The 21,844-nt window shown below is 29.2% G+C and overlaps 1 protein-coding gene across 1 annotated transcript; it reads left to right on the top strand.

The window, feature by feature from the left end:
- The first annotated feature begins 281 nt into the window (after positions 1-281).
- On the top strand, positions 282-19,887 carry slgA (proline dehydrogenase slgA). Its single transcript, XM_015321443.2, has 11 exons — positions 282-1,437; positions 12,454-12,662; positions 13,097-13,278; positions 15,332-15,396; positions 15,577-15,761; positions 16,026-16,200; positions 16,296-16,406; positions 16,496-16,627; positions 16,793-16,992; positions 17,088-17,176; positions 17,503-19,887. Exons 1-11 carry the CDS (start codon positions 1,108-1,110, stop codon positions 17,706-17,708), a joined length of 1,884 nt encoding a protein of 627 aa, XP_015176929.1. The 5' UTR covers positions 282-1,107; the 3' UTR covers positions 17,709-19,887.
- The last annotated feature ends 1,957 nt before the right edge of the window (positions 19,888-21,844 follow it).

The raw sequence follows: 21,844 nt of genomic DNA, 5'->3' as shown, positions 1-21,844 counted from the left end.
GTTTATTATTCATAAATTGATATAATAAATAGAAATATCAAGTACACGGAAGAAGAAATAAATAAAATAGTAAAGAAAATCTAATCATATTAAAAAAAAAGCTATACGAATTATTTCTAGGAATATGACAGTGTGTATGTACGCTGACGCGAGCCATTAACGTTGACCAAAAATAAGATCTACCAATAAGGATTCGCGTGATGGAACACACCTCCTTTAAATGGACCAATCAAGGAGTTTGCTCGATTTTACTTTACTCCGCCGACTCAAACGTGTTGGTTTGTTAGAGTGTTCTACGTTCGATGGTAGAAACTTGTTTCTATTGTTCTTCAGTAAAAAAAAAAAGGAAAACAAATTATAACACACGAGAGAGAATAATAAATTTCATGAAATTGAAGAAGCACAAAAGTAAAGTAAAAGAGAAATATAAAGAAAGAAAGAGAAAGAGAGAGAGAGAAAGAGAGAGAGTGAGAGAGAGAGAGAGAGAGAGAAAGAGAAATAAAATCGATAGAAAGAAAAGGAACGAAAAATCCAAATCTGATCATCATTAGAGTAGTTACTTATCGAATGAAGACAACATTTTTCCAGTAGTTTATTATTTGTTTGTTGGTGGATATACGGGGTGCCAACTTATATTTATTGACAAAAACAAGCTACTTATTCGAGCAAGTCCCAGTAGTAATATTGACACCGGTGGGTCCGTACATAAATCGCAGCAGCGCGCGAGATAGAGAAAGAGAGAAAGGGAGCAAGTGGGGAGTGCGAGGGAGACAGAGAGTGAGTGAGAGAGAGAGTGGGGGGTAGAAAAGGGAGAGGGAAGCTCGACGCCCCAGGCGAGGCACAGTCGCGCGTAAGGCCTCACTTGGCGAGAGGGTTTCGATCGCGGTAATCGTTTCTCTCGTCGGCTCTTCGCCTATTCGGACTGTTCGGTACACGTTTGCAAAAGAATACGCATTATATACATACATTCGCACATATACACATCATACATATCTACATACATATATACATACATCATACATACATACATATATATACATACTATATATAAAAAAGGAGAAAGAAAGAAAAAGAGAGAAAGAGAGAGAAAGAGATAGAAAGAGAGTAATGGCGTTTTTGAGAACGGTGCCGCGATGTTGCGCCGGTAAAAAGATTTTAAAATGCGTGCCACTCCCCGTGGTTGGATTACGCGATCAAAAAGTCTCAGCTGCATTGGTGCGATTGATCGAACGTGGATATGCCAGTACCAATAGAGTGACCGGCAGCGAGCAACCGGCGTCGGATCAAGCAAAAACACCCAGACAGATAGATCCGCTAGATTTGAAGTTTAACGACCCAATTGCTGCCTTCAAAAGCAAGACCAACATGGAACTCGTTAGAGCATATATTGTCTATCAAATATGTTCGGTAGAATATGTTGTCGAAAACAATATGCAGGTGAGCATTCATTGAAGTATAACATTTCATATATGTATTCTTTTATTCATCTCTTACTCTCCGTTACACCAAACCGGCACCTGCGATACTTCCCCCCTCACACTTTTCGCTCCCTTTTTCTTCTCTTTCCTCTCTTTCTCTTTCTCTTTTCCTCCCTCTTCATCTTCCTCCTCCTCTTTCTTTCCTACTACCACCACCACCGCCACCCACGCGTACAGAATGACGCAGTTTTACAAGCACCTTTTATGTAATTATCGATATTTGCAACTTTTGAATTCCATCCAATGTTTTTGTTCTATTCGGTCTCACCCATCCGAGTTTGAAAGAGATGAAATAAAAGAGAAGCGAGAAATAGTGTGGAGGGGAGGAAGGGTGATGATGTTAAGGAGGGATAGAGAAGTTTCCTTTTCCTTATTCGACAGACGAACAAACCACACATTCACGTTTCTTCCTTTCTCATGAATTCTAAGCATGGCGAATACTTAACTGTTCCCCTACGAACGTACGAATTATTATTATTTGTTTTTTCATAAATGATTCTCAGTAATTTATGTAACGATCAATCATTTCATTGAATGTATCACATTCTTTTTAATTAGATTCACCTTATATCATTTTCCTCTTAGATTTATCGAGAGTAATCGATTTTATAGTCTGCTACCTACTACGTAAGTCACACCAACTGTCATGGCCGTTCGATGGTCAGACGCTCTACTGAGAAATTTTGAATAAGTTATCTATTTTTTTTTTTTAATATATTTTTACATTTTTTATTTTTATGTAATCTTTTAGGATAATTTTTTTTACGTAATAAATGAAAAAAATATATTTTTCTTTTAACATCGCCGAGCATCGTAACTTTTGTCATCTAGCGGATGTTACCTTCATCTATCGGGTGGTCTAATAAAATTATTATTACTACGAAAATGATGGTCCAAATTGATTTTAAACAAAATTAATACCGGAGACTATTAATTTTCATTTCTAAAGAACGCATTTTATTGAGGAAACTAAAATTTTTTTCATATTTCCTATTATCTTTTTTCTCTGTAATTATTTTTCATGAATTGGTTCCTTCTGTTATTCTGAATACCAAAATATTTTTAATAGTATATCGTATTTTTTGTTAGTTGATGTTAGATAAAAATGTCAGAGGAAACAGATGAATTAATTTAATTTGAATTACAAGTTAACAATTATATTTTTTGTTTTCAAATACAATAATTCATATGCATTATTATCATGCATGTTACAATTGAATGAAACAATAGACGTTTTTAAAAATCTTTTTATGACCTTATTCCTTTTTTCACTTAGAATGTTACGAGGAATCAATTTGTGCAAAAAAAAGGTTGATTTCATTTAAAAAAATTCAAATAATATTGAAATCTCGAAGAATAAATTTTCTTTTTCCCCCCATCATATGATATGCTCTTAGAATTAATGCGACATTGTTTAGATCATTTTTTTTTCTTCATAAAATTCAAAGTCAACGAAGATATTTAAAATTGTTAACAGTTATTCGGTCAAGACAAATCGATCAAGGCCATATCTTCTTGTCTCAACGTTGCAGTCTTTGATCTTGCAACTAAAAAAAGGAGAAAAAGAAACTATGCGTTCGCGATCGCAAGATTGAAGCTAAATTAATGTTGAAGATTTTTAACGACACTGTAAATATATTGCAAATATTGCAAAAGAGATTATATAAAGTAGGAAAAATAAAAAAACAAAAAGAGAAATCGATTTTTCTGTTGTCATTCTGTTTAGAAAATTATTCAAAACAAGTATTATGATGAATATAGAGATTATGACGAGGAATAATTGTAGGGACAGTGACCTTTTCTTAGCGGGTAGCTAAGTTAGCTTCGAATTTCGTATGCTATTTATGCGTTAGTACGACGTGGCACGAGCTGTTATTGATTTTGGTGATGTCGCTTATCGATCGCGCACGCCTTCTTGCCAACGAATAGTCCGTCCCGAAGGAATATTCTTTCTCCATCGTATGTAATATATATATATATATATACATTATATACATTATATACATTATATAGATTTTATACATTATACACACACACATATTTTATATATATATACTACGTGTTTTACAAGCAATTCGCGATTAAAAATGGCGCATGTCATGGTGTCGATTGCGACATCTTCAGGCTGGTGGTGTCTTCGTAGAAGAAAAAAAAGTATAAAACATTTTATTTTTTATTATTTAATTGCACGGGTTTTTTTTAACTCTTTAGACTCATCATCTAATTTTATTGTCATGCAATATTGTCTTCGTTGACAATGTCGAGCGTACTCTTATCAAATAATTTGCTAACTGCATATGCACGCTACTCGAATATACCTGCGCGTGCGCGCGCGCGTGCATCATATTGTTTCACAATTCTTTTTAACTAATGCGCTAACTAATAATAACTCGTTTTATTTTAAGATACCCCACGAATAGAACGAGGAGAATGAACGACAATGAATATATTCACTGCGTATTCTGTGTCTCATATTTCCGTAAACTTTGAGAAGGCTAGTTACGTAATAATCGTTATGTTCCAAGCGTGTAATGATCGATACAGTCAGGTATACATGTACCTGTTATTTGCACGTGCGTTTGTCTCGTGTCGTTTATTCGTAATCCACCTCGACGATAATTTACAAGTTGTTATATTCCGACTATATCCTTCCCTCTCCCTTCCCGTAAGTATTGTTAATAAAAACGATTCTAACATTTTCATTTTCATTTGTATTTACATTTAACATTTAAAAAGAAACCGGTGTTTTTATTTCATATTTATAACGTTTATTCAATGGCAGCCCGGTTATTACGGTTCTTAATATTTTATGGTCGATTTTTTTAACCCTGAATATCGATTACATTGACGTTATAGTGTTGATACTGTTTAATTTATCAAATGAATTTTTAATATCATTAGATCATTTATAAAAAACTAGTTTGTATATTTTCTATGAAAAAGTTCTATTATCGATTTGCACTCAACTAGGTGATATGTTCAAGAATCAGCAGTGTAAGGTCTTAAAGCGACCGCGTTTGATTTTCAATTGCTCTCGAATTTGAGTAGTCTCTCTTTCTTTTCTTTTTTCTTTTTCTAATCCTCAACATCGATTACCCTTTTTTTTATCCTCCTTTTTATTTTTTTTTATTTTTCTAGAACGTAGATAATACGTGGTTACGTATATAAACTCACGTTAAGTCGATGCAAACTCAATCTTCTGCTTAGAGATTACGAAACCATGGATAATTTAGGTCATTTGTTGGTGTAAAACTCGAAACATTGGAAGAAACGTCTCAAATTATTTTACCTGATCATTTTTTTGTCAAAAAAGAAAAAAATGAAAGTAAAATCATTGTTTCGATAATGCGTGAGTAATGAGTATGGATTAAATTATTCTCACACAGTATAGAAGCCCGAAACGTCGATATTATTATGCGACCTTGAAAAAATTCGAGAGGTATTATCATCTTTCGTTGGCGGGATTATTGGTTAAGAAAGAGAGAGGGAGGAAAGAACTATTTTTACGTCCATGTTTGTACGTCTCTTTCGACTTTACAATATTTATTAACAATACAAACACAATATTTATTATCAAATTATTGCATACTTGCTGATACATTTAACTACAGGTTATTTGAATATCAAATTGTACAGTCTAGTTTAGATCATCGAACATGTAAAAAGTCCTTTCGTAAAAGGACAGCTTGATTGCGGACATTTTAGTTTAAGATTTTATTTCCTCATCGGGATTATTTAACGAATCAAAATGTTAACGTAATTAAATATGTAATTTAAGAATTGTTATCATTATTCTTTTCGTTTAATCGATTAGCGGTTTACTTTAAAATTCATATTTAAATACCTTTCGGTGATCTTTTTAAGCTCCTTCGTCCTTCGTATATCTACGAACTGTAGAAGCTTGCGTATTTGTCGACAGATGGCAGCACCTTTGAATAAAAAAAAATTAAAAAAAAAAGAATACGAAATTCCGTTCAAACGATTTATCATCATAGCTGTTCACTACTGTTTATATTACAAAAAAAATCATCTTTAAAAAGATCATTTATTGTGTAACAGATAGGACAATAGAAGAAACACTTTGTAGATCAATTTAATTGTGATTTTTTATTTTCTAAATAAGTTCTTCAGGAAGACTCTTCAGGAAACATTAATCAAATTTTTCTAACAGAATCTTACAGCTGTTATGTTATTCAGGATCTATGACATCCAAGGTAGTTGATCGAGATATAAAGAAACAAAAAACTATTGAAAGTGAATGACAAAGCAAACAAACATTCAAATTAACATTTTAATCACGGTCACATGCATTAACTCTAAAACTATTGTTAACGCTATAGTAAATAATGAGTCAATTTGGCAAGAAGCTTTTATTGTTAGTATGATGATAGTTGTAACTAAGTTTCCGCGAAAACTATTTGGTCTATCTTAGTAAGATGAGCGAGAGGGAAGAGAAGAGTGCTTTGCGAGAAGATTTACTTTGGTAGACAAAAGAGGGGAACATAGAGAAAGAGAAAGAGAAAGAGAGAGACCACTCTGAAGCTTTCGGGTTATAAATAAACTTAAAGCGAGCAAATGAAAATGTACGCCGTATAGGACTATAAGAGAAGTTACAGAAGTATTCGGGTTTTTTTTTCTTTAAAGAGAGTTTGGGGTATTTAATAGTCTATTGCGATTCTTAAAAGAAAATACGAATTTATCAGCTATCTGGATGAAAACTGAGAATGAGAAGAAAGAGAAGAAAGAAAAAGAATGAGAAATCGAAGAGACACACACATACACACATCTACAAGCATATACAAACACATACGTAGGCCATTGCCTCGAGAAGCGGTAAAGATCTATGTCCTGTCAGACTAAGCTCAGACGGTTGCCAGACGTTCTAGCAGAAAGATTGTTAGTACGTAAAAAGAAAGAACGTAAGACTTGAAAGATAAACTACGAAAGAAAGAGACAATTCTCCAGTACACAATATCGGCGAGGACGAGGACAAGGACGAGGACATAGTACTCGTTGAATTGCATTAGATACACGGCCATTTAAGGCTAACTTTGGCCATCTTACTCCATGTGTTCACTATTTCAAATATTGCGCCGGCTTAGAATATGCCGGTTGCCATTCGATAAATCGATTTACAATTTGGCGTCAAATTTTAAATCAAATTATTGAATATGGATTTATAATATGTTTGTACAGTTTTTGATTACTTCTGAGATTGTTAAATTTTTAATTGATTAAATCATAATTATTGGTAATAGGAAATATGTTCTATAATAAAAAAAAACAATAATAAATGATTTTACGTTCGGAAGAAAGATTTATGCAAATTTGTAATACAAACAATTAACAAATTAAACATAAGTTCTTTTTCTCGGACATTTATTAAAATAATCTATTGAGTTTAAATTTACTTGCATATTATTCTTCGAAGTACCACGATGAATTAACACGTCATTCTCACAGTTACAATAAGATTATTTTTGTTTGCATTCACGCGAATACACGTGGTTGCTTGTAGAGATCCGTGAAGTTTTGAATCATTCCCTTTGATCAGGATGTCATTAGATCATTTTGTAATGTAATAGTAAGTGTAATAGGATTGCTTTTCTTTCTTTTCCTTATTCATTCTCGTGGTTTCATCTATCTTCGTTAGTTTTTCTGATAGTTACGATACATTAAAAAAAGAAAAAAAAGCATTCGGCCAATTCTACCGCGAAGGAAGCTACGAATGAGTCCAATGTCCCACTTGAGATTGGTCCCTAACGACACGTGATAACTATATCCAAGGTCGTCCGGTTAGTTGTCTGGCGCCTCTGTAACGTGAGAGAATCTTTTCGTAGCCATTACGAGAGCCTATGATTTTCTTTTTCCCTTTTTTTTTCTTATTGTTTTTTCCACTCTTTCCATGAGAACTAAAAAAACCAAAAGAATAAAAAAAACATACACTAATAAATTCGCTGCAAATTCTTTGAAAACAATGTGAATTTCATGACACAACTCTAGGTGATATTACAAATTTGGTTTCTTTTGTATTTTTTTTTATTTCCTACAATTGTAATTTTTTTTGTTTTTATTTCTTCCCCGGAAAAATAAGCTTGCACAGGAAACATAAATATTGTGTCGTACGCTATTTGTGTATATATATATGCGCCTACATATGCACATTACTGTAATGACTTTATTGATAAATAATCTCTTGAAACTACGGTAAACATTTCTAAGCCTTTGAAAAACATTGCTATCGACTAGGTGCAAATACTGGACTACCTGTTTCGAAGGCGTGGTTATATTTGAACTTACTTTTCTTATCATTAACAAATTTCAATATGTACTTCCACGTTTGTGCTATTAACTTTCTAAATATTTTTATTTTCCTTTATACAAAACTTAAAGGACCCGATTAAAAACTGAATAATGTTATTATCAATGAGTACGATAAATTAAAATTGCGAATAATATATATTTATTTATTAGAAAGAATTAATTCGAAAATTTGTCAAACATTCGAAATGTTCATTTTTAGCACGAAATTTGTGTGTGTCAATAAATCGTAAAAGAAGTCACATTCATTTATCGCGAGAACGATTGTCTATTTGGAAGAAAAGGGCATGTTTTTAGGACACCTCTATCTAGGGTAACCTATTAAACCCTTTCTGCAATACTTTTATCACGTATTTGTGATTCTCGTAGAAGTACACGTTATATCTTACATATATTTAAATGTTGATAAATCGTAAAAAAATTTATTAATTTTTCAGAAATTAATATTCGTTGATATTAACAATTTTACATATACAAAATGGTAAAATTTAGATCAAGTAAAATTAATCTCTTAATTTAAATATATATTTATTACAGTAAATATTTTAAAATATAATTGTGTTCCTAATAATAATTTAATTTTTGATAAAAATCCGTAAATAAATAAACAGATTGGTTTATCTTCAAAAAAAAAGAAAAAAAAACAAAGGGTGTTATTATGAAAAAAAGGATGCGTTCGTAGGAAATCTATCGAGTGACCTATTAACATGCACACATACTTTATTATGTATTTGTGCATGTATATGTATTCGTATAGAGTACATATATATATAGTTCATATAATACATGCATATATAACATATGTACACGTTCGTCCTAGGTTGTTACGTATCGTACTGTCTGGCAAGGTGGTCCGAGTATTGATCCTGACGAAGAAAATTTGTTCATGGATACGATAGTGTATTATTACTAACGAAGAATCGTTGATTCAATTCTCGTTGAAAATGTTTTATATGTTCGCCTTACCATCTTGATATTTTATATATATATACACATGTATATGCATACACATAGTAGTTGATATATATATAATATAATTTTAATTTTATTATAATTTATTATTTAATTTATAATTTTATTCCAAATTTGTCTTATATATTTTAAACAACAAATTATTTATGTTAATATTCAATTAGTTATTTTGATTTTGAATTTTTATTTTATTTGGATTCAATGATAAGTTAAAAATTATATTTTATAGGAAGTATTATATGGATAAATAATTGAAATATTAAATTCGTTATAACATGATCAATTGTTTATCCTCTTGTGGTTTATTAATATAATTATTTCATTATTTAGTTAACACATATATATATATATATATATATATATATATATATATTTTATATATTTAAAATGAAAATTCAAGAACAATTAATTGAAATTCAATACAGATAGCATATTGTGTCGCAGACAAAAAATTTCCATTGACTTCCGTTCTAAAAAAAAAAAAAAATATTACTCTTTTACTTAGCACGTAGGTAACCGCAAAAAATGTTTTACAAATGGAGACCAAGTGAGATTTCTAGTGTTTCTCAATGCATATTATTACACACTGTTATATTACAAATATTCGTAAATAACGGTACAAATTTACACGTGCTGACGATAATTATGACAACAGAGTCAATTATTTTTTTTTTTTCGTAGTATAAAATTTCTATTTATAATTCGTATAATTTCAATTGATTCCAATTATTATTAATTAAAATCAAAATAAATGTTACATTTCTTATATATACGTTTAAGATGTAACATTATCGTAAAAATATAAAACGTAAATAATATAACGAGTATACACAATTTGATCATCTAAAAAAAAAAAGATTATATTTTGCATTGATGTTGAAACGTAAAAAGTGGTGATATTAAAAGAAATATATTTCGACGAAATTGAGAATTTTGTTACACGATTGATATCGATTAAAACCCAGACACAGAGAGAGAGAAAGACACAAAGCTTGAGGTTGCGTCAACTCATGAGTTGGGGACGAATGTAATATGGGGAACAATTATGTTTGACGAATCCATGTAATTAGTAGTCTGTTATAAAAAAGTAAAATTCACATGCGTTTCTCTTCGCAATTCTGAAGCAAGTGATTAACGTTCGTGAATAAACATTGATTCAATATACATAAAAAGAAAGAAAAAAAGAAAAAAGAACAAATGTCACATTTTAAGTATACGTGTAAATACAAAGCATGAAAAAAGAAAAAGATAAAGAAAAAGGAAAGATTCTTTTTTCTTTTTAACTTTCTCTCTCTATATATCAATTTATTATATATTTTAAATAAACGTTGAAACACGTTTGCCCTTCGATCGTTATCTCATTTTAATAAACGTGATAAATTTTCCTTTGAATTTAGAGATTTTCGAATTTCGTAAATTTCAATTCGTCGATGGAATAAAAGATTTTCGACTACATATGTGAAAATTCTATAGATTCATTTTATTTTTTAACATATAAAAATTATTTACAATGCGCACTTTTAAATCTAATAAAATTTAAATTTTAAATTTAATTCTTATTTTATATTATAATTTCAATTTTAAATTTAATAAAATTTAATAAATTTTTATTTTAAACATATTTTATACGACTTTATATTTTGTTTACTCGATTAAACCATATGACATGGGCATGGAGGGTGAGTGGGTCATCCAGTGATTGGCGTGATATTATATATTATTTTATATTTAATCTTATTAATTAGAATCGAATTGATTTTGCAAATATAAACGTAAATTAATATTCATTGACTTGACAAACAGAAACTTATATATATGTATGTAATATAACAGACATATACTGGCAAAGTTTTGTTTATTTTACAAACTATAGATAATATAGATATCGCAATTCTATTCTAATGGATTCATCCTAGGTTCTAATTACTGATGAAGTTAGTAAATTTCATTTACGAATGGTGGACACTTGTAAGACTTACCATAGTATTAGTAGTTTCGTATATGAAACCCCATAGAAATCTAATTGATTAGGAAATCATCGTAATTACTGATCCCTTATTTCTTTCATTCTATTTTTATATCCATTCTTTTTTTTTCTTTTTAATTATTCGTTTCTTTCAATGATGAAGATCGCAAAGGAAAAAAAAATACAAAAAGAAAATTAATTTAAAAATTAATTCTTGTTTCGTCTTGCAAAAAAAGAAAGAAAAGCTTTCTTTATTTAATAACCGTCGTTTCTAAAAAATATAATTGTACATGTGTTTTATTAGATTTCTTTAAAATATAACACGTGAATGAACGATAAGTATGGTAATGGAAATAACGAATTGATACAATACTTATACATTATATATACGTAACGATCATTACAAAGGACACTTGTATGTTCTAACAAATGATTAAACATCGATAGTCTTATCGATATTCAATATTGTCGATGTGCTTTACTAATATCACATTATGTTACCTACGTACACATACAAATATGTATATATTATATATATACATATAGATAGATATATTACATCCTTTGATCTCATTTATAAATATTTTTTTGTTTTATTAAACAAATAAACGTATAAATAATGATACCGTACGGTCGAATGAATATTTTTTTAGATTGTTTATACAAACATAGAAACATTAATTAATAATTGCATTGTAATTTTTTCTCCGTAAAAGATATTTATTTAGTTGGAAATCACTTACGTTAATTGAAAATTATCGATCTTAGTGTTTCGATAAACTCTTTAGATTGTTTTAAAAATAATAACAATAATTAATAATCTGAACCGTTTGTTGTATGCTTTTAATAATTGCGTTTCTATACTTTAGGGGGAGTCTTGAAAGTTAACAATATTTATTTATTAAATTTATTTTTATTGAATTTTTCTATTTGATTGTATCTTTGATTGAATCTTCGAAAAAGATTTTTATCCGCGTATAACAATAATTTATAAAATATTTTATGTAATTGGAAATGGTCTAACTATAATTTTAAGATTTATTTTCTGAAATGAAGGTTGTTGTTAGATAAGAATATTATTACGATGTTCGCGTTTCGTGTAATATATGTCTCCTTTTATTTTATTATTTGGCTTTGCCATAACAACGTCTTTTGAAAGTTTTGTTTCATTTCTGTAATTTTCCGCGTGGTTTTCAAAATGACAAATCGTCCAATAAAAATGTTCTTTATGGTAAAAACTTATCAAGTTAAATTTACTTTATTTCTTAGTTATTCGATCGTTTATCAAATCATAGAAAAAGATTTTATGTAAAGAGAGAGAAACAAAGTAAATTTAACAAAGATTTATGATCGATCATAGGGGTAATTTGTATTTGACATTAATTCGATTTTCTTCTTTAGTATAATCGTGACGTCATAAATTATGAATCGAGTTCCATGAAAGAAAAGTTGCATCGTCGCAGTATTTTAATCGTCTCGTGTTTAGATTTATCAATATAAATAGGTATTATATTTATTATATATATATACAGGGCTTAGATTAGGATTATTTACTTCAGATTATTCCACGAATGTTAATATGAAACTTCAAAAGGATATATATACACACACACATATATATATATATATATATATATATATATATACTCGTTATTAGTTTATATTTGTTTTCAATTATATTTTAGTTTCTTCATTTGATATTTTCGATATTTTTAGATTATGAAGCTGGCGAAAAAAATGCTCGGAGAAAAGCTATTTACTAAATTGATGAAGGGAACGTTTTATGGACATTTTGTAGCAGGCGAGGATGAGGTACAAATAACTCCTGTTCTTGACAGGTTACGACAGTTCGGTGTCAAACCTATCCTGGATTATTCCGTCGAAGAAGATTTGTCGCAGGAAGAGGCAGAACGCCGTGAAGTTCAGTGAGTTAGAATTTTTGAAAGAATTTCTGTGGGTGAGCGCATCTATGGGTCTAATAAAAACAATCCGCTTAAGGACTAAGCACGCATATATGCGCTTATCAATTTTTTTCTACCTACAACTACCACCATCCTTGGATTGAAATTCTTTACTTTTATTAATTTTTTTTGTTTATTTTATCAGAATAGTTTAAATATTAATAGAAATAATTTTTCTTTATTATATATATATATATATATATGTATATAATATTATTATTGGTTGATTGGCAATAGTTAAATGAGTTCTGTATTCAAAGGGTTAATTAAAAAAAAGTAAATGTCTTATATAAAATTTGACAAATACATTTAGATGCGAATACATTTAATTGGTTAGTTATTAATTCGTAACAATAATAATCATTTACTTTTTTCATATTAGATGACGAATTTTTTAGGGCCTCTGTGTCAGAAGCAGGGGACGAGAAGACGGAGGGACCGTTGAAGAAATACCATGTAGAAAAATCGTTCGCCGATCGACGCTACAAAGTATCCTCGGCTAGGACGTATTTTTATTTGAACGAAGCTTCCTGCGAACGGAACATGGACATTTTCATAAGATGTCTCGAGGCCGTTGCTGGTGAGCAATCTCCTTTTCTCTAATTCACCCCCATAAGATGATAATATAATAATAATAATAATAATAATAATAAAATAGAAAGATATAATTATTAGGGTTGAACTAAAAGTGCGTGCACATTTTTATTATTATTTATATTTTATATTTTATATAAAATATAAAAACTAAATTCTACACAAAACAACAATCTATTATGCAGTTTTAAAGTAAATTTTACCATTCAATAAATATGCAAACATTTTGTTCACCCTAAATAAGAATCGTGAGAGTTAAATATGTTTGAACCGCAAAATTTGAAAATGATAGTTCACAACTTTTAATGATTATTATTACTCAATGAGTACAATTTTACGTGTCGTTATTCATTCAAACTTCTGGTACGAAAAAGATAAGCACGCTTACGTTGTCATTTATCTCGTCATTTTATCTTACCCATGTATGAGTTCTCTTTACGATTTTTATCGGTGTGTGAAAAACCACACGCTTATGCGTATGGGAAGACCGCACATGTGTTACCATTACACGTGAATGTATAATAATACTTGGTGTAAACGTTGTTTACACATTACGTGACGTGCCTTCGAAGATCTCGTCTCATTGAAACATCGTGACGTTTCAAACAGAAAGATCATAATGAGAATTAAACAGAGAGAGATAGAGATAAAGATAGAGATAAAGATAGATAGATAGATAGATAGATAGATAGATAGATAGATAGATAGATAGATAGATAGATAGATAGATAGATAGATAGAGAGAGAGAGAGAGAGAGAGAGAGAGAGAGAGAGAGAGAGAGAGAAAGAGAGAAAGAGAGAGAAAATGTGTAACTGATCTCATTTTAAATAGAAATAGTATTTATAAACAAAATTTAACTCTTTATAATATATGTATTAGATATAATTAAATCTAATATAAATCTAATTTTTTATAATGTGTGTGTATGTGTGTGTATACGTGTATATTAGATATAACTTTAATACTAGTATATTATAATGTATTAATTAAAGAACAAGTATATATCAATAATATTAGTCCCAAAAACAAAATAGTAATTAATATTAGATGAAAATAATTTGGCATAGTATCTTGCCAGTCCGAGAATTAGCTATAAATATCATATTTTCAAGAAGATCTTCTCGGACATTCTCTAGTATAATCTAGAGTCTCACCAACGATGGTGACATAACCATTCGCCTAAATTGTCTATCGCAGAAATATTCGATCGATGATGACTAACGAACAATTACCATTTTCTCTTGGGGGTCGTTCATTATTTTTTATTCTCTCTCTATTTTTCTTTCTCTCACTCGTCATTTTTGTTTTTATTATATTTTGTTGATCATTATCTAACTTTTGTTTTTGCCCTTTTATTTTTTTGCAAACTAACAAATCGCAGGAGGTCTCGATTTGAGAACAATATTTCAATTAATCAAAATTAATTTACAATTTCTGGACGGATATTAAAGAATATTATGAATGACGTTAAATAATTACAACAGCATTAGGTGTTGAAAAGATTTTAGATGTTTTACTTTTTTTTTATTTAATTTTTTTTTTTTTAGTTAAAGGATAAATTTTTTTAGTTAAAAGATTGCTTACGTGAAATTTATCCTACCAAGAATAATCAAGAGTTAGAAGAAACTTATTGCATTTATATTATTATACACTTGTTTCTCTCTAATTTGTTTATTTTATCTTTAGTGTCTTTGATTTGTTTGCAAAATATTTCAATGTATTTTTAAACACATAAAAGATTTCTTTCGATTTTTCCAAGTGTAGCATATTAATTTTAATTCTTCGGAAAGATGAGATTAGATTTAAAGTTAATAATTTAAAAAAGAATAGTTTTCAATTGAAATGATGAGTTGCGATTAAAATAGAAGAAAAATAATTAGATTGCAAAAAGAAGATAGTTTTTGCGCATCGGTTAAGTTGAACGTGTAATTATTTGAAAAAAGATTTAGTAAAGTGATACCATTATGTTTTACACAATAGAAAATAAATGACAAAAATGATGTAAAATGTAATTAAAATTTTAAATATCTTTTTGCAGGTGCTTCTATGGGCGTTGGAATCACGGCTGTTAAATTGACAGCGCTTGGTCGTCCACAACTTTTGGTTCGTAAATATAATTATTTTTGTTCTTATCATAGGCTAATAAGTTTTTATCAAAAAGTCATATATATATTGCGCAGATTTTCTTTTCGTTCATTTTAAATAATATTCATATTTTTAATATCGGGATTACAAATCTTTACATTCTCTTTTTTAATTTATTTATTTATTTTTCTATTACAGCTACAATTGTCCGAAGTGATTATGCGAGCGCGACAATACATGTCGGATGTTGTTGGTGGCGAGGGTGCTGTTTTGGCCCATCACGCTAAACCCGATGATTTTAAGAAAAAATTTGAAGAGGCTCACGTAATGGATGCGGTAACGGTACAAAAGTTCCTTGAAAAGATTCAATCGGATAAAGAAGGGTATGTATGTAGTATTGTATATCTTTTTTTCAATCGTTATGATAATACTATTTTAGAATATTACCGTTTGTCTTTTTTTAATGCAACAAACTTGTGTATATTTAATTAAATATATTTTGTAATAAATAATGCACAAACATTCATATACGAATATAATAGTATTTTCATCCAAAGAAATATTTGTTTTTTTTGCATATATATATTTGAAGTTTTAAATTAAACATAAACATAATATAATAACGCTTAATATTGTTTTGTTCTTAGTGTAATTCACTTGTTTCCTTGGAGCGGAATCCTAGATGAAAACTACGAGTTGAGTGAAACGTTTCAAGTTCCCGATATAAAAACTGGAAAAATGGTGAGATTAATGTCCCAATTAACATCTAAGGAAGAGGAAATGTTTAGGAATATGATCAGAAGACTGAACAATATTGTTACGGTACGTATCCTTAAGAAGAATAAAATTTAGTAATAATAAGAAGAATAATGTAAAAAGTTCATCCAATAAAAAATTAATTTACTTTTTGTCAATAGGTCGCTGACAAGTTAAACGTACGTATTATGATAGACGCGGAGCAAACGTATTTCCAGCCGGCAATCTCGAGGCTAACATTGGAAATGATGCGCAAGTACAATACAGATAAGGTAATGGTTTATTTCAAAGAACGTAATATGTTATCAATCCGCAAATTTTCAGTGAATCATTTCTCAATCCCAAATGGTCTACTTCATAGGCCGTGGTGTTCAATACGTACCAGACATATCTTCAGGAAGCTTATAACGAGGTAAAAACAGATTTGGAACAGGCTGAACGTCAAAACTTCTATTTTGGTGCGAAAATTGTTCGTGGTGCTTATATTGAACAGGTATGATTAATGTATTAATGTTATTTGCATCTAAAAGTTATACCTATGCGTAGTGGTGAGAAAGACATTTGAAATATCTATTGCAATGATGTTTCTCTATTACATTTAGTTAATATATATCTTAACTATTAATTAGTTCATATAGTCGTTAATTAATTATGATAGGAAAGAGCAAGAGCAGCAGCTATGGGTTATCCTGATCCAACGAATCCAACTTACGAAGCAACTACTGAATCTTATCACAGAACGTTGATGGAATGTTTGAGGCGAATGAAGCAGTACAAAGACAAGGGCGAAGATCCTAAGAAGATAGGTATTATGGTTGCCTCGCACAACGAAGACACCGTACGTTTTGCCATTGAAAAGTAAGTCATTTATTATATTTGTTATTAATTAATTATTACTTTGTTTTTAATGTTTTCGATAATTAATATACATTTTCTTGTTTAATATTGTTTAGAATGAAGGAAATCGGAATCTCGCCGGAAGATAAAGTTATTTGTTTCGGCCAATTACTAGGAATGTGTGATTACATAACGTTCCCATTAGGTAAGATATAATATATTTGATTTATAAACATATTTTAAAGACTGGCAAAACGTAATAATCGATCCTACGTCACTTCAAAACTGCGGTTGCAAATTCTTACAACACAAGTCATATACTATTAAATATTTAATTGTAATTGTTTATTCATTTGATTGTCAATTATTTACTCACTGAGTAATATATTTTACATTTTTCAATTATTGTTAAATGTCTCTCTCGGAAAAAAACGCCGATCGCGAATGTGTTGATTGAAATTTAAAGATAAGATAAAATGAAGGGAGAAGAAAATTTAATTGTACCGAACAATTGTTTTGTTTTTTTTTCAGGTCAATCTGGTTATTCGGCATACAAATATATTCCTTATGGACCTGTTAAAGAAGTATTACCGTATTTATCTCGACGTGCACAAGAAAACAGGGGTATATTGAAGAAGATTAAAAAGGAAAAGAAATTGCTATTGAGTGAAATAACGAGACGCTTTGTGAAAAGACAATTCTTCTACAAACCTAAAGGCAATTATACCCCGGTCTGAGTATTTCGTCCTAATTTAGTACAGAGATATACTCTTAACTATCAAATTTAAGTAGTGATTGTAAATTATTGAATCTCCAAGACCTTTAATGGCATTTCGAATCGAGATAATCGAATTAACCTGGTAAAACTTGTGGTATTAAAATAACAACAAACAACAACCAACAACAACAACAACAACAAAAGAAAAAGAGAGCGATGCGCGAGTGTGTAGTATGATGCGTGTGTGTATGTGGCCAGAAAAGGATAGGGGGAAGCAGTGTTTTTCCTTAAGTAAACTAAATCGCTTATGTGTGACCTAAAAAAAATCGAGCTTTCGAATTAGCTCGATATTATTGCACTATTCGGCATACCAGTTATATGCATTATCATAGTTTTACCCGTATTAAGATAAAAAAGAAGAAGAAAAAGGGCAGCTGCCAGCTACTGTGCTATGGTGTTATCGTTGATGCGATTGAATGTGTCATTTGTTTGCCCATCGAATGATATAATATCCAATTTTCAAATATTACAGTTTCCGTTGTCTTTATCGTTATGTGCTCAAGGATGTTGAAATAATAATTTTTTTTTTATATTAAAATAGCGTTTTTGAAAATGATTCTTATTTTATATTTTATGATATATGATGGTAAAATGAAATCTCGAACGGTGACGTAACCACAGATAACAAAAGTGATTATTATAGTGGCCCCATAGCAAAAAAGAGACTTTTCATTGAAATCATATATTCTTGAAATTACTTGTATAATTTCGAGAATATCAATGTTTTATGTATTATAAATATAATATAATATATTATTCATATATATATTATATTATATTATATTATATTATGTACTATTATATTTATGCTTAATTTATAAGTATATGTAGTTACATATACAATGTAATTATTTTTGTCAATGTTTTGTTACTGTGTTACGTAAAGGGGAGAGAGTTGTTTCTTCATTTCATTTAAGAAACAAAATTTCGTTAAAAATTCTATTGTCAAACCCTGACGCAACGAATGAAGTGTTGTATATAGCACGGATAGTAATGGTAGCGATGATGCGTTTAAATATTGCGGATCAGACGGGAATAGTTATGTTCCATGCTTGCGCGTAGTTACCAAGAAAAAAAAACAAAAAGAAAAAAAAGAGAAAAAAATTTAGAAAAAATAAAAGAGAGAGCCTCGTTATCATGCGATATTATCAAAGTGACAATGTGAATAAGGAATTAAATTAATTAATTATTACTATAAAAGTATTCAAGTAAAGATATTCCATTATACGAATTGAAAAAGGAACCGAAAATAAAAGATATTATTAATTATGATCGAGATATTATGGCTGTATTAAGCGTTAAAAACAAATTGTAATGTACATAAAAAAGGGAATGGGAAATAGGAAGAAAATAGAAAAGAAGATAAGGGGTTGGGGGGTAGAGGATCTTATAACGGCATGAAAAAAAAACAAAGAATATAAGAAGAGTTAGATAGAAAGAAAGTGATGGCTATAATAATTCAAAGCTTCAATTAGTCGTCGTGTATGTAAGTAAATCGATATTTACTTTCGTTTGCCAGTCCAGTTGTGTTTGCTTGTGTGCGATGCGTATGTGAGACGAGGTTTATAACAGAAAAGATAGAAAAAAAAATATTAATTACATAATAACAATGGCACGTAAGATTTATGTTTTAGTTTTTATCGATCGAAAATAGAAATAGAAATAGAGAAAGAGGGAGAAAGAGGGGAGATGAAAACCTTTTTCTTTTCTTTATATTAATTATATACGCGTTGGGGATATAATAATATTATATGTTAAGATATATTATTACGTTGGACCGTGACAGGTGAGTTTCACGAAATGTGAATTTCGCAGAAAAGAAATAGATTGTTTTCTTGTGATTTTTTAAATTATTCTTATAATATATACTGCTTTTTGTTAGAGCTCGCCTTGATTCGGTCTAATGTTCGCGTTATCATCGACAAGATCAAACAAGAAGAAGAAGAACAACAACAACATGAATACAAAATAGAAGAAGAAGAAAAAGAAATAGATAATACACAAGAGTACATTTAAAAACGACGCGTCGTATGCTGCACATTTGAATAAAAATGAGTGAGAGAATAAAAGCGAATGACTGAGATTTTATAATAAAAAAAAAAAAAAAAAAAAAAAAAAAAAAAAAAACAACAGAAGAAGTTAGGTCATACGATGTTATATTACCTGCTCTTGTTATTTTCCGAAGATCATTTTTTTTGCGATCATACGAAAAAAAGAAAGAAAAAAAAAGAAAAAAAAATAATCTTCTTCGTGATTAAAACGTTGAAACTTTTCAGTATTGTTAATCTTACGTTGCATTAAAGTATATCTAAAACAAACAAAAAAATAAGAAAAAATTATACTAAAAATTCTACGCAGATTGATTGTTGTTTAAGCAATTGTCTATGTACATTTGATTACTATATACGTACGCTCATCACAACATTGTCGCAAGATACATTCAATTACGATTCCAATTCCTTTTTTTTCTTTTTTTTCTACAGTATTTTCTTTTTAAGAACAGGTGATAAAATGGATTGAGAGTTACTAAACGATAGACTTTTTTTTTTTTTCCGTTAAAGTTTTATTTTACTTTTTTTCTTCTTTTCTTTCTCTTTCTCTTTCTCTTTCTTAACGCGTGTTCTTCTTGTCTTCTTTATATTTCTTATTTTTTTTTTGTTTCCTTTTTGTTCTTCGTAATTATATTATTATTAGTAAATTCTATATTTCATTTTTATTTTTAGCGCGGATTATTTCTTTAATTATTTTTTTAATTTTATTTTAATTTAATTTTTTTTATTTCAAACGACGCAAGTATATTTTCTTATGATCTCTATTGTGTATGTTAACTTTGATATTTAGGTATGTATGTTAGTAATCCACGTCTATAACGGTGATGCTGATGACGATAGTGATGATGATGATGATGATGATGATGATGATGATGATGATGATAGTCCGACGGAGTAAACTATTATTTATCGGAAATAGTTTATACTTGTTTCCCCGTAAACGTATGTATGCGTGATTTCTTATTGAGACCAGTGAATAGTGAAAAGCAAAAAGAAAAAAATAGTAAATTAATTAAGAAGTTTATTATGTTTTAAAAAAGTAAGAAAAGATTTTTTGTTGAAATAAAGAAAAAAAATAACGTGGTCAATGAAATAAATAAAAGAAGAAGTAAATTAAAAAGAGGGGGGGTTGGTTGGGGCATTGTTAAAAGTTATACAAAACTATAGCAAAGTGTCTCCATGACGTTTAGCGGTATGATAAATGTGAGTTTATTAGAGATATATTATATATATATATATACATATATATACAATTCTATTTGTTATATTTATTATTCGCCTAGTACGTCAATATGAAAGAAAGAAAAGAAAAAAAGGAGAAAGAAAAACAAAAAAAAACAGATAAAGACTACTATTTAACTCACGTCTCATGTGTGTGATGGTGACAATAATTTAGATAAAGATAATAATATTATTATTATTATTATTATTATTGACGTGTAGCGTATGAGTTTTATAGATTGTGTATTTGTCTGTCACCGCGGTTGATCGACATGGATGATAAAAAAAAAAAAAAAAAATGATTTAACAAGAATCGATAATAATTAATCATTGAGAACGAGCAAACAACAACAACAAAATGATTATGATTATTCCCGTATTTCGCGTTGTCCAACAATTTTTGTTCAAATCTTATTGTCGAATGGAAAAGAAAAACAAAAAAAAAGAAAAAACTAACGCGACACGCAAAAAATAATTTCCTTTGCTTGTTTATTGCCAACGATCGAGTTATTATTATTATTATTATTATTATTATTATTATTATTATTATTGTATATCATAGATTTGACTAATTCGTCTATCACATTTGCTACGGTAAAGACGATTTACATCATACATACCTACAGTTAAAGTTATACACACATGCTTCAGGAATTTCATTGAACGAACGAAGTTTAGTTATAGAAGTGTCGCTTATAGAAAATAAAAGAAATATACATATTTATTATATATATATATGTATATATATATATTAAAAAAAAAAAGTTTGAAGAGAAAATATTTATTGTTTGCTTTTTCTCAACAAAAGGAAAGAGAAAGATAC

The sequence above is a fragment of the Polistes dominula genome, unplaced genomic scaffold (assembly GCF_049000335.1).
Source record: "Polistes dominula isolate Pdom_NZ unplaced genomic scaffold, Pdom_raw_medaka contig_24, whole genome shotgun sequence".
NCBI lineage: Eukaryota > Metazoa > Arthropoda > Insecta > Hymenoptera > Vespidae > Polistes > Polistes dominula.
The sequence above is the reverse complement of the archived record's forward strand: the minus strand, read 5'-3'. Positions and strand labels throughout refer to the sequence as shown.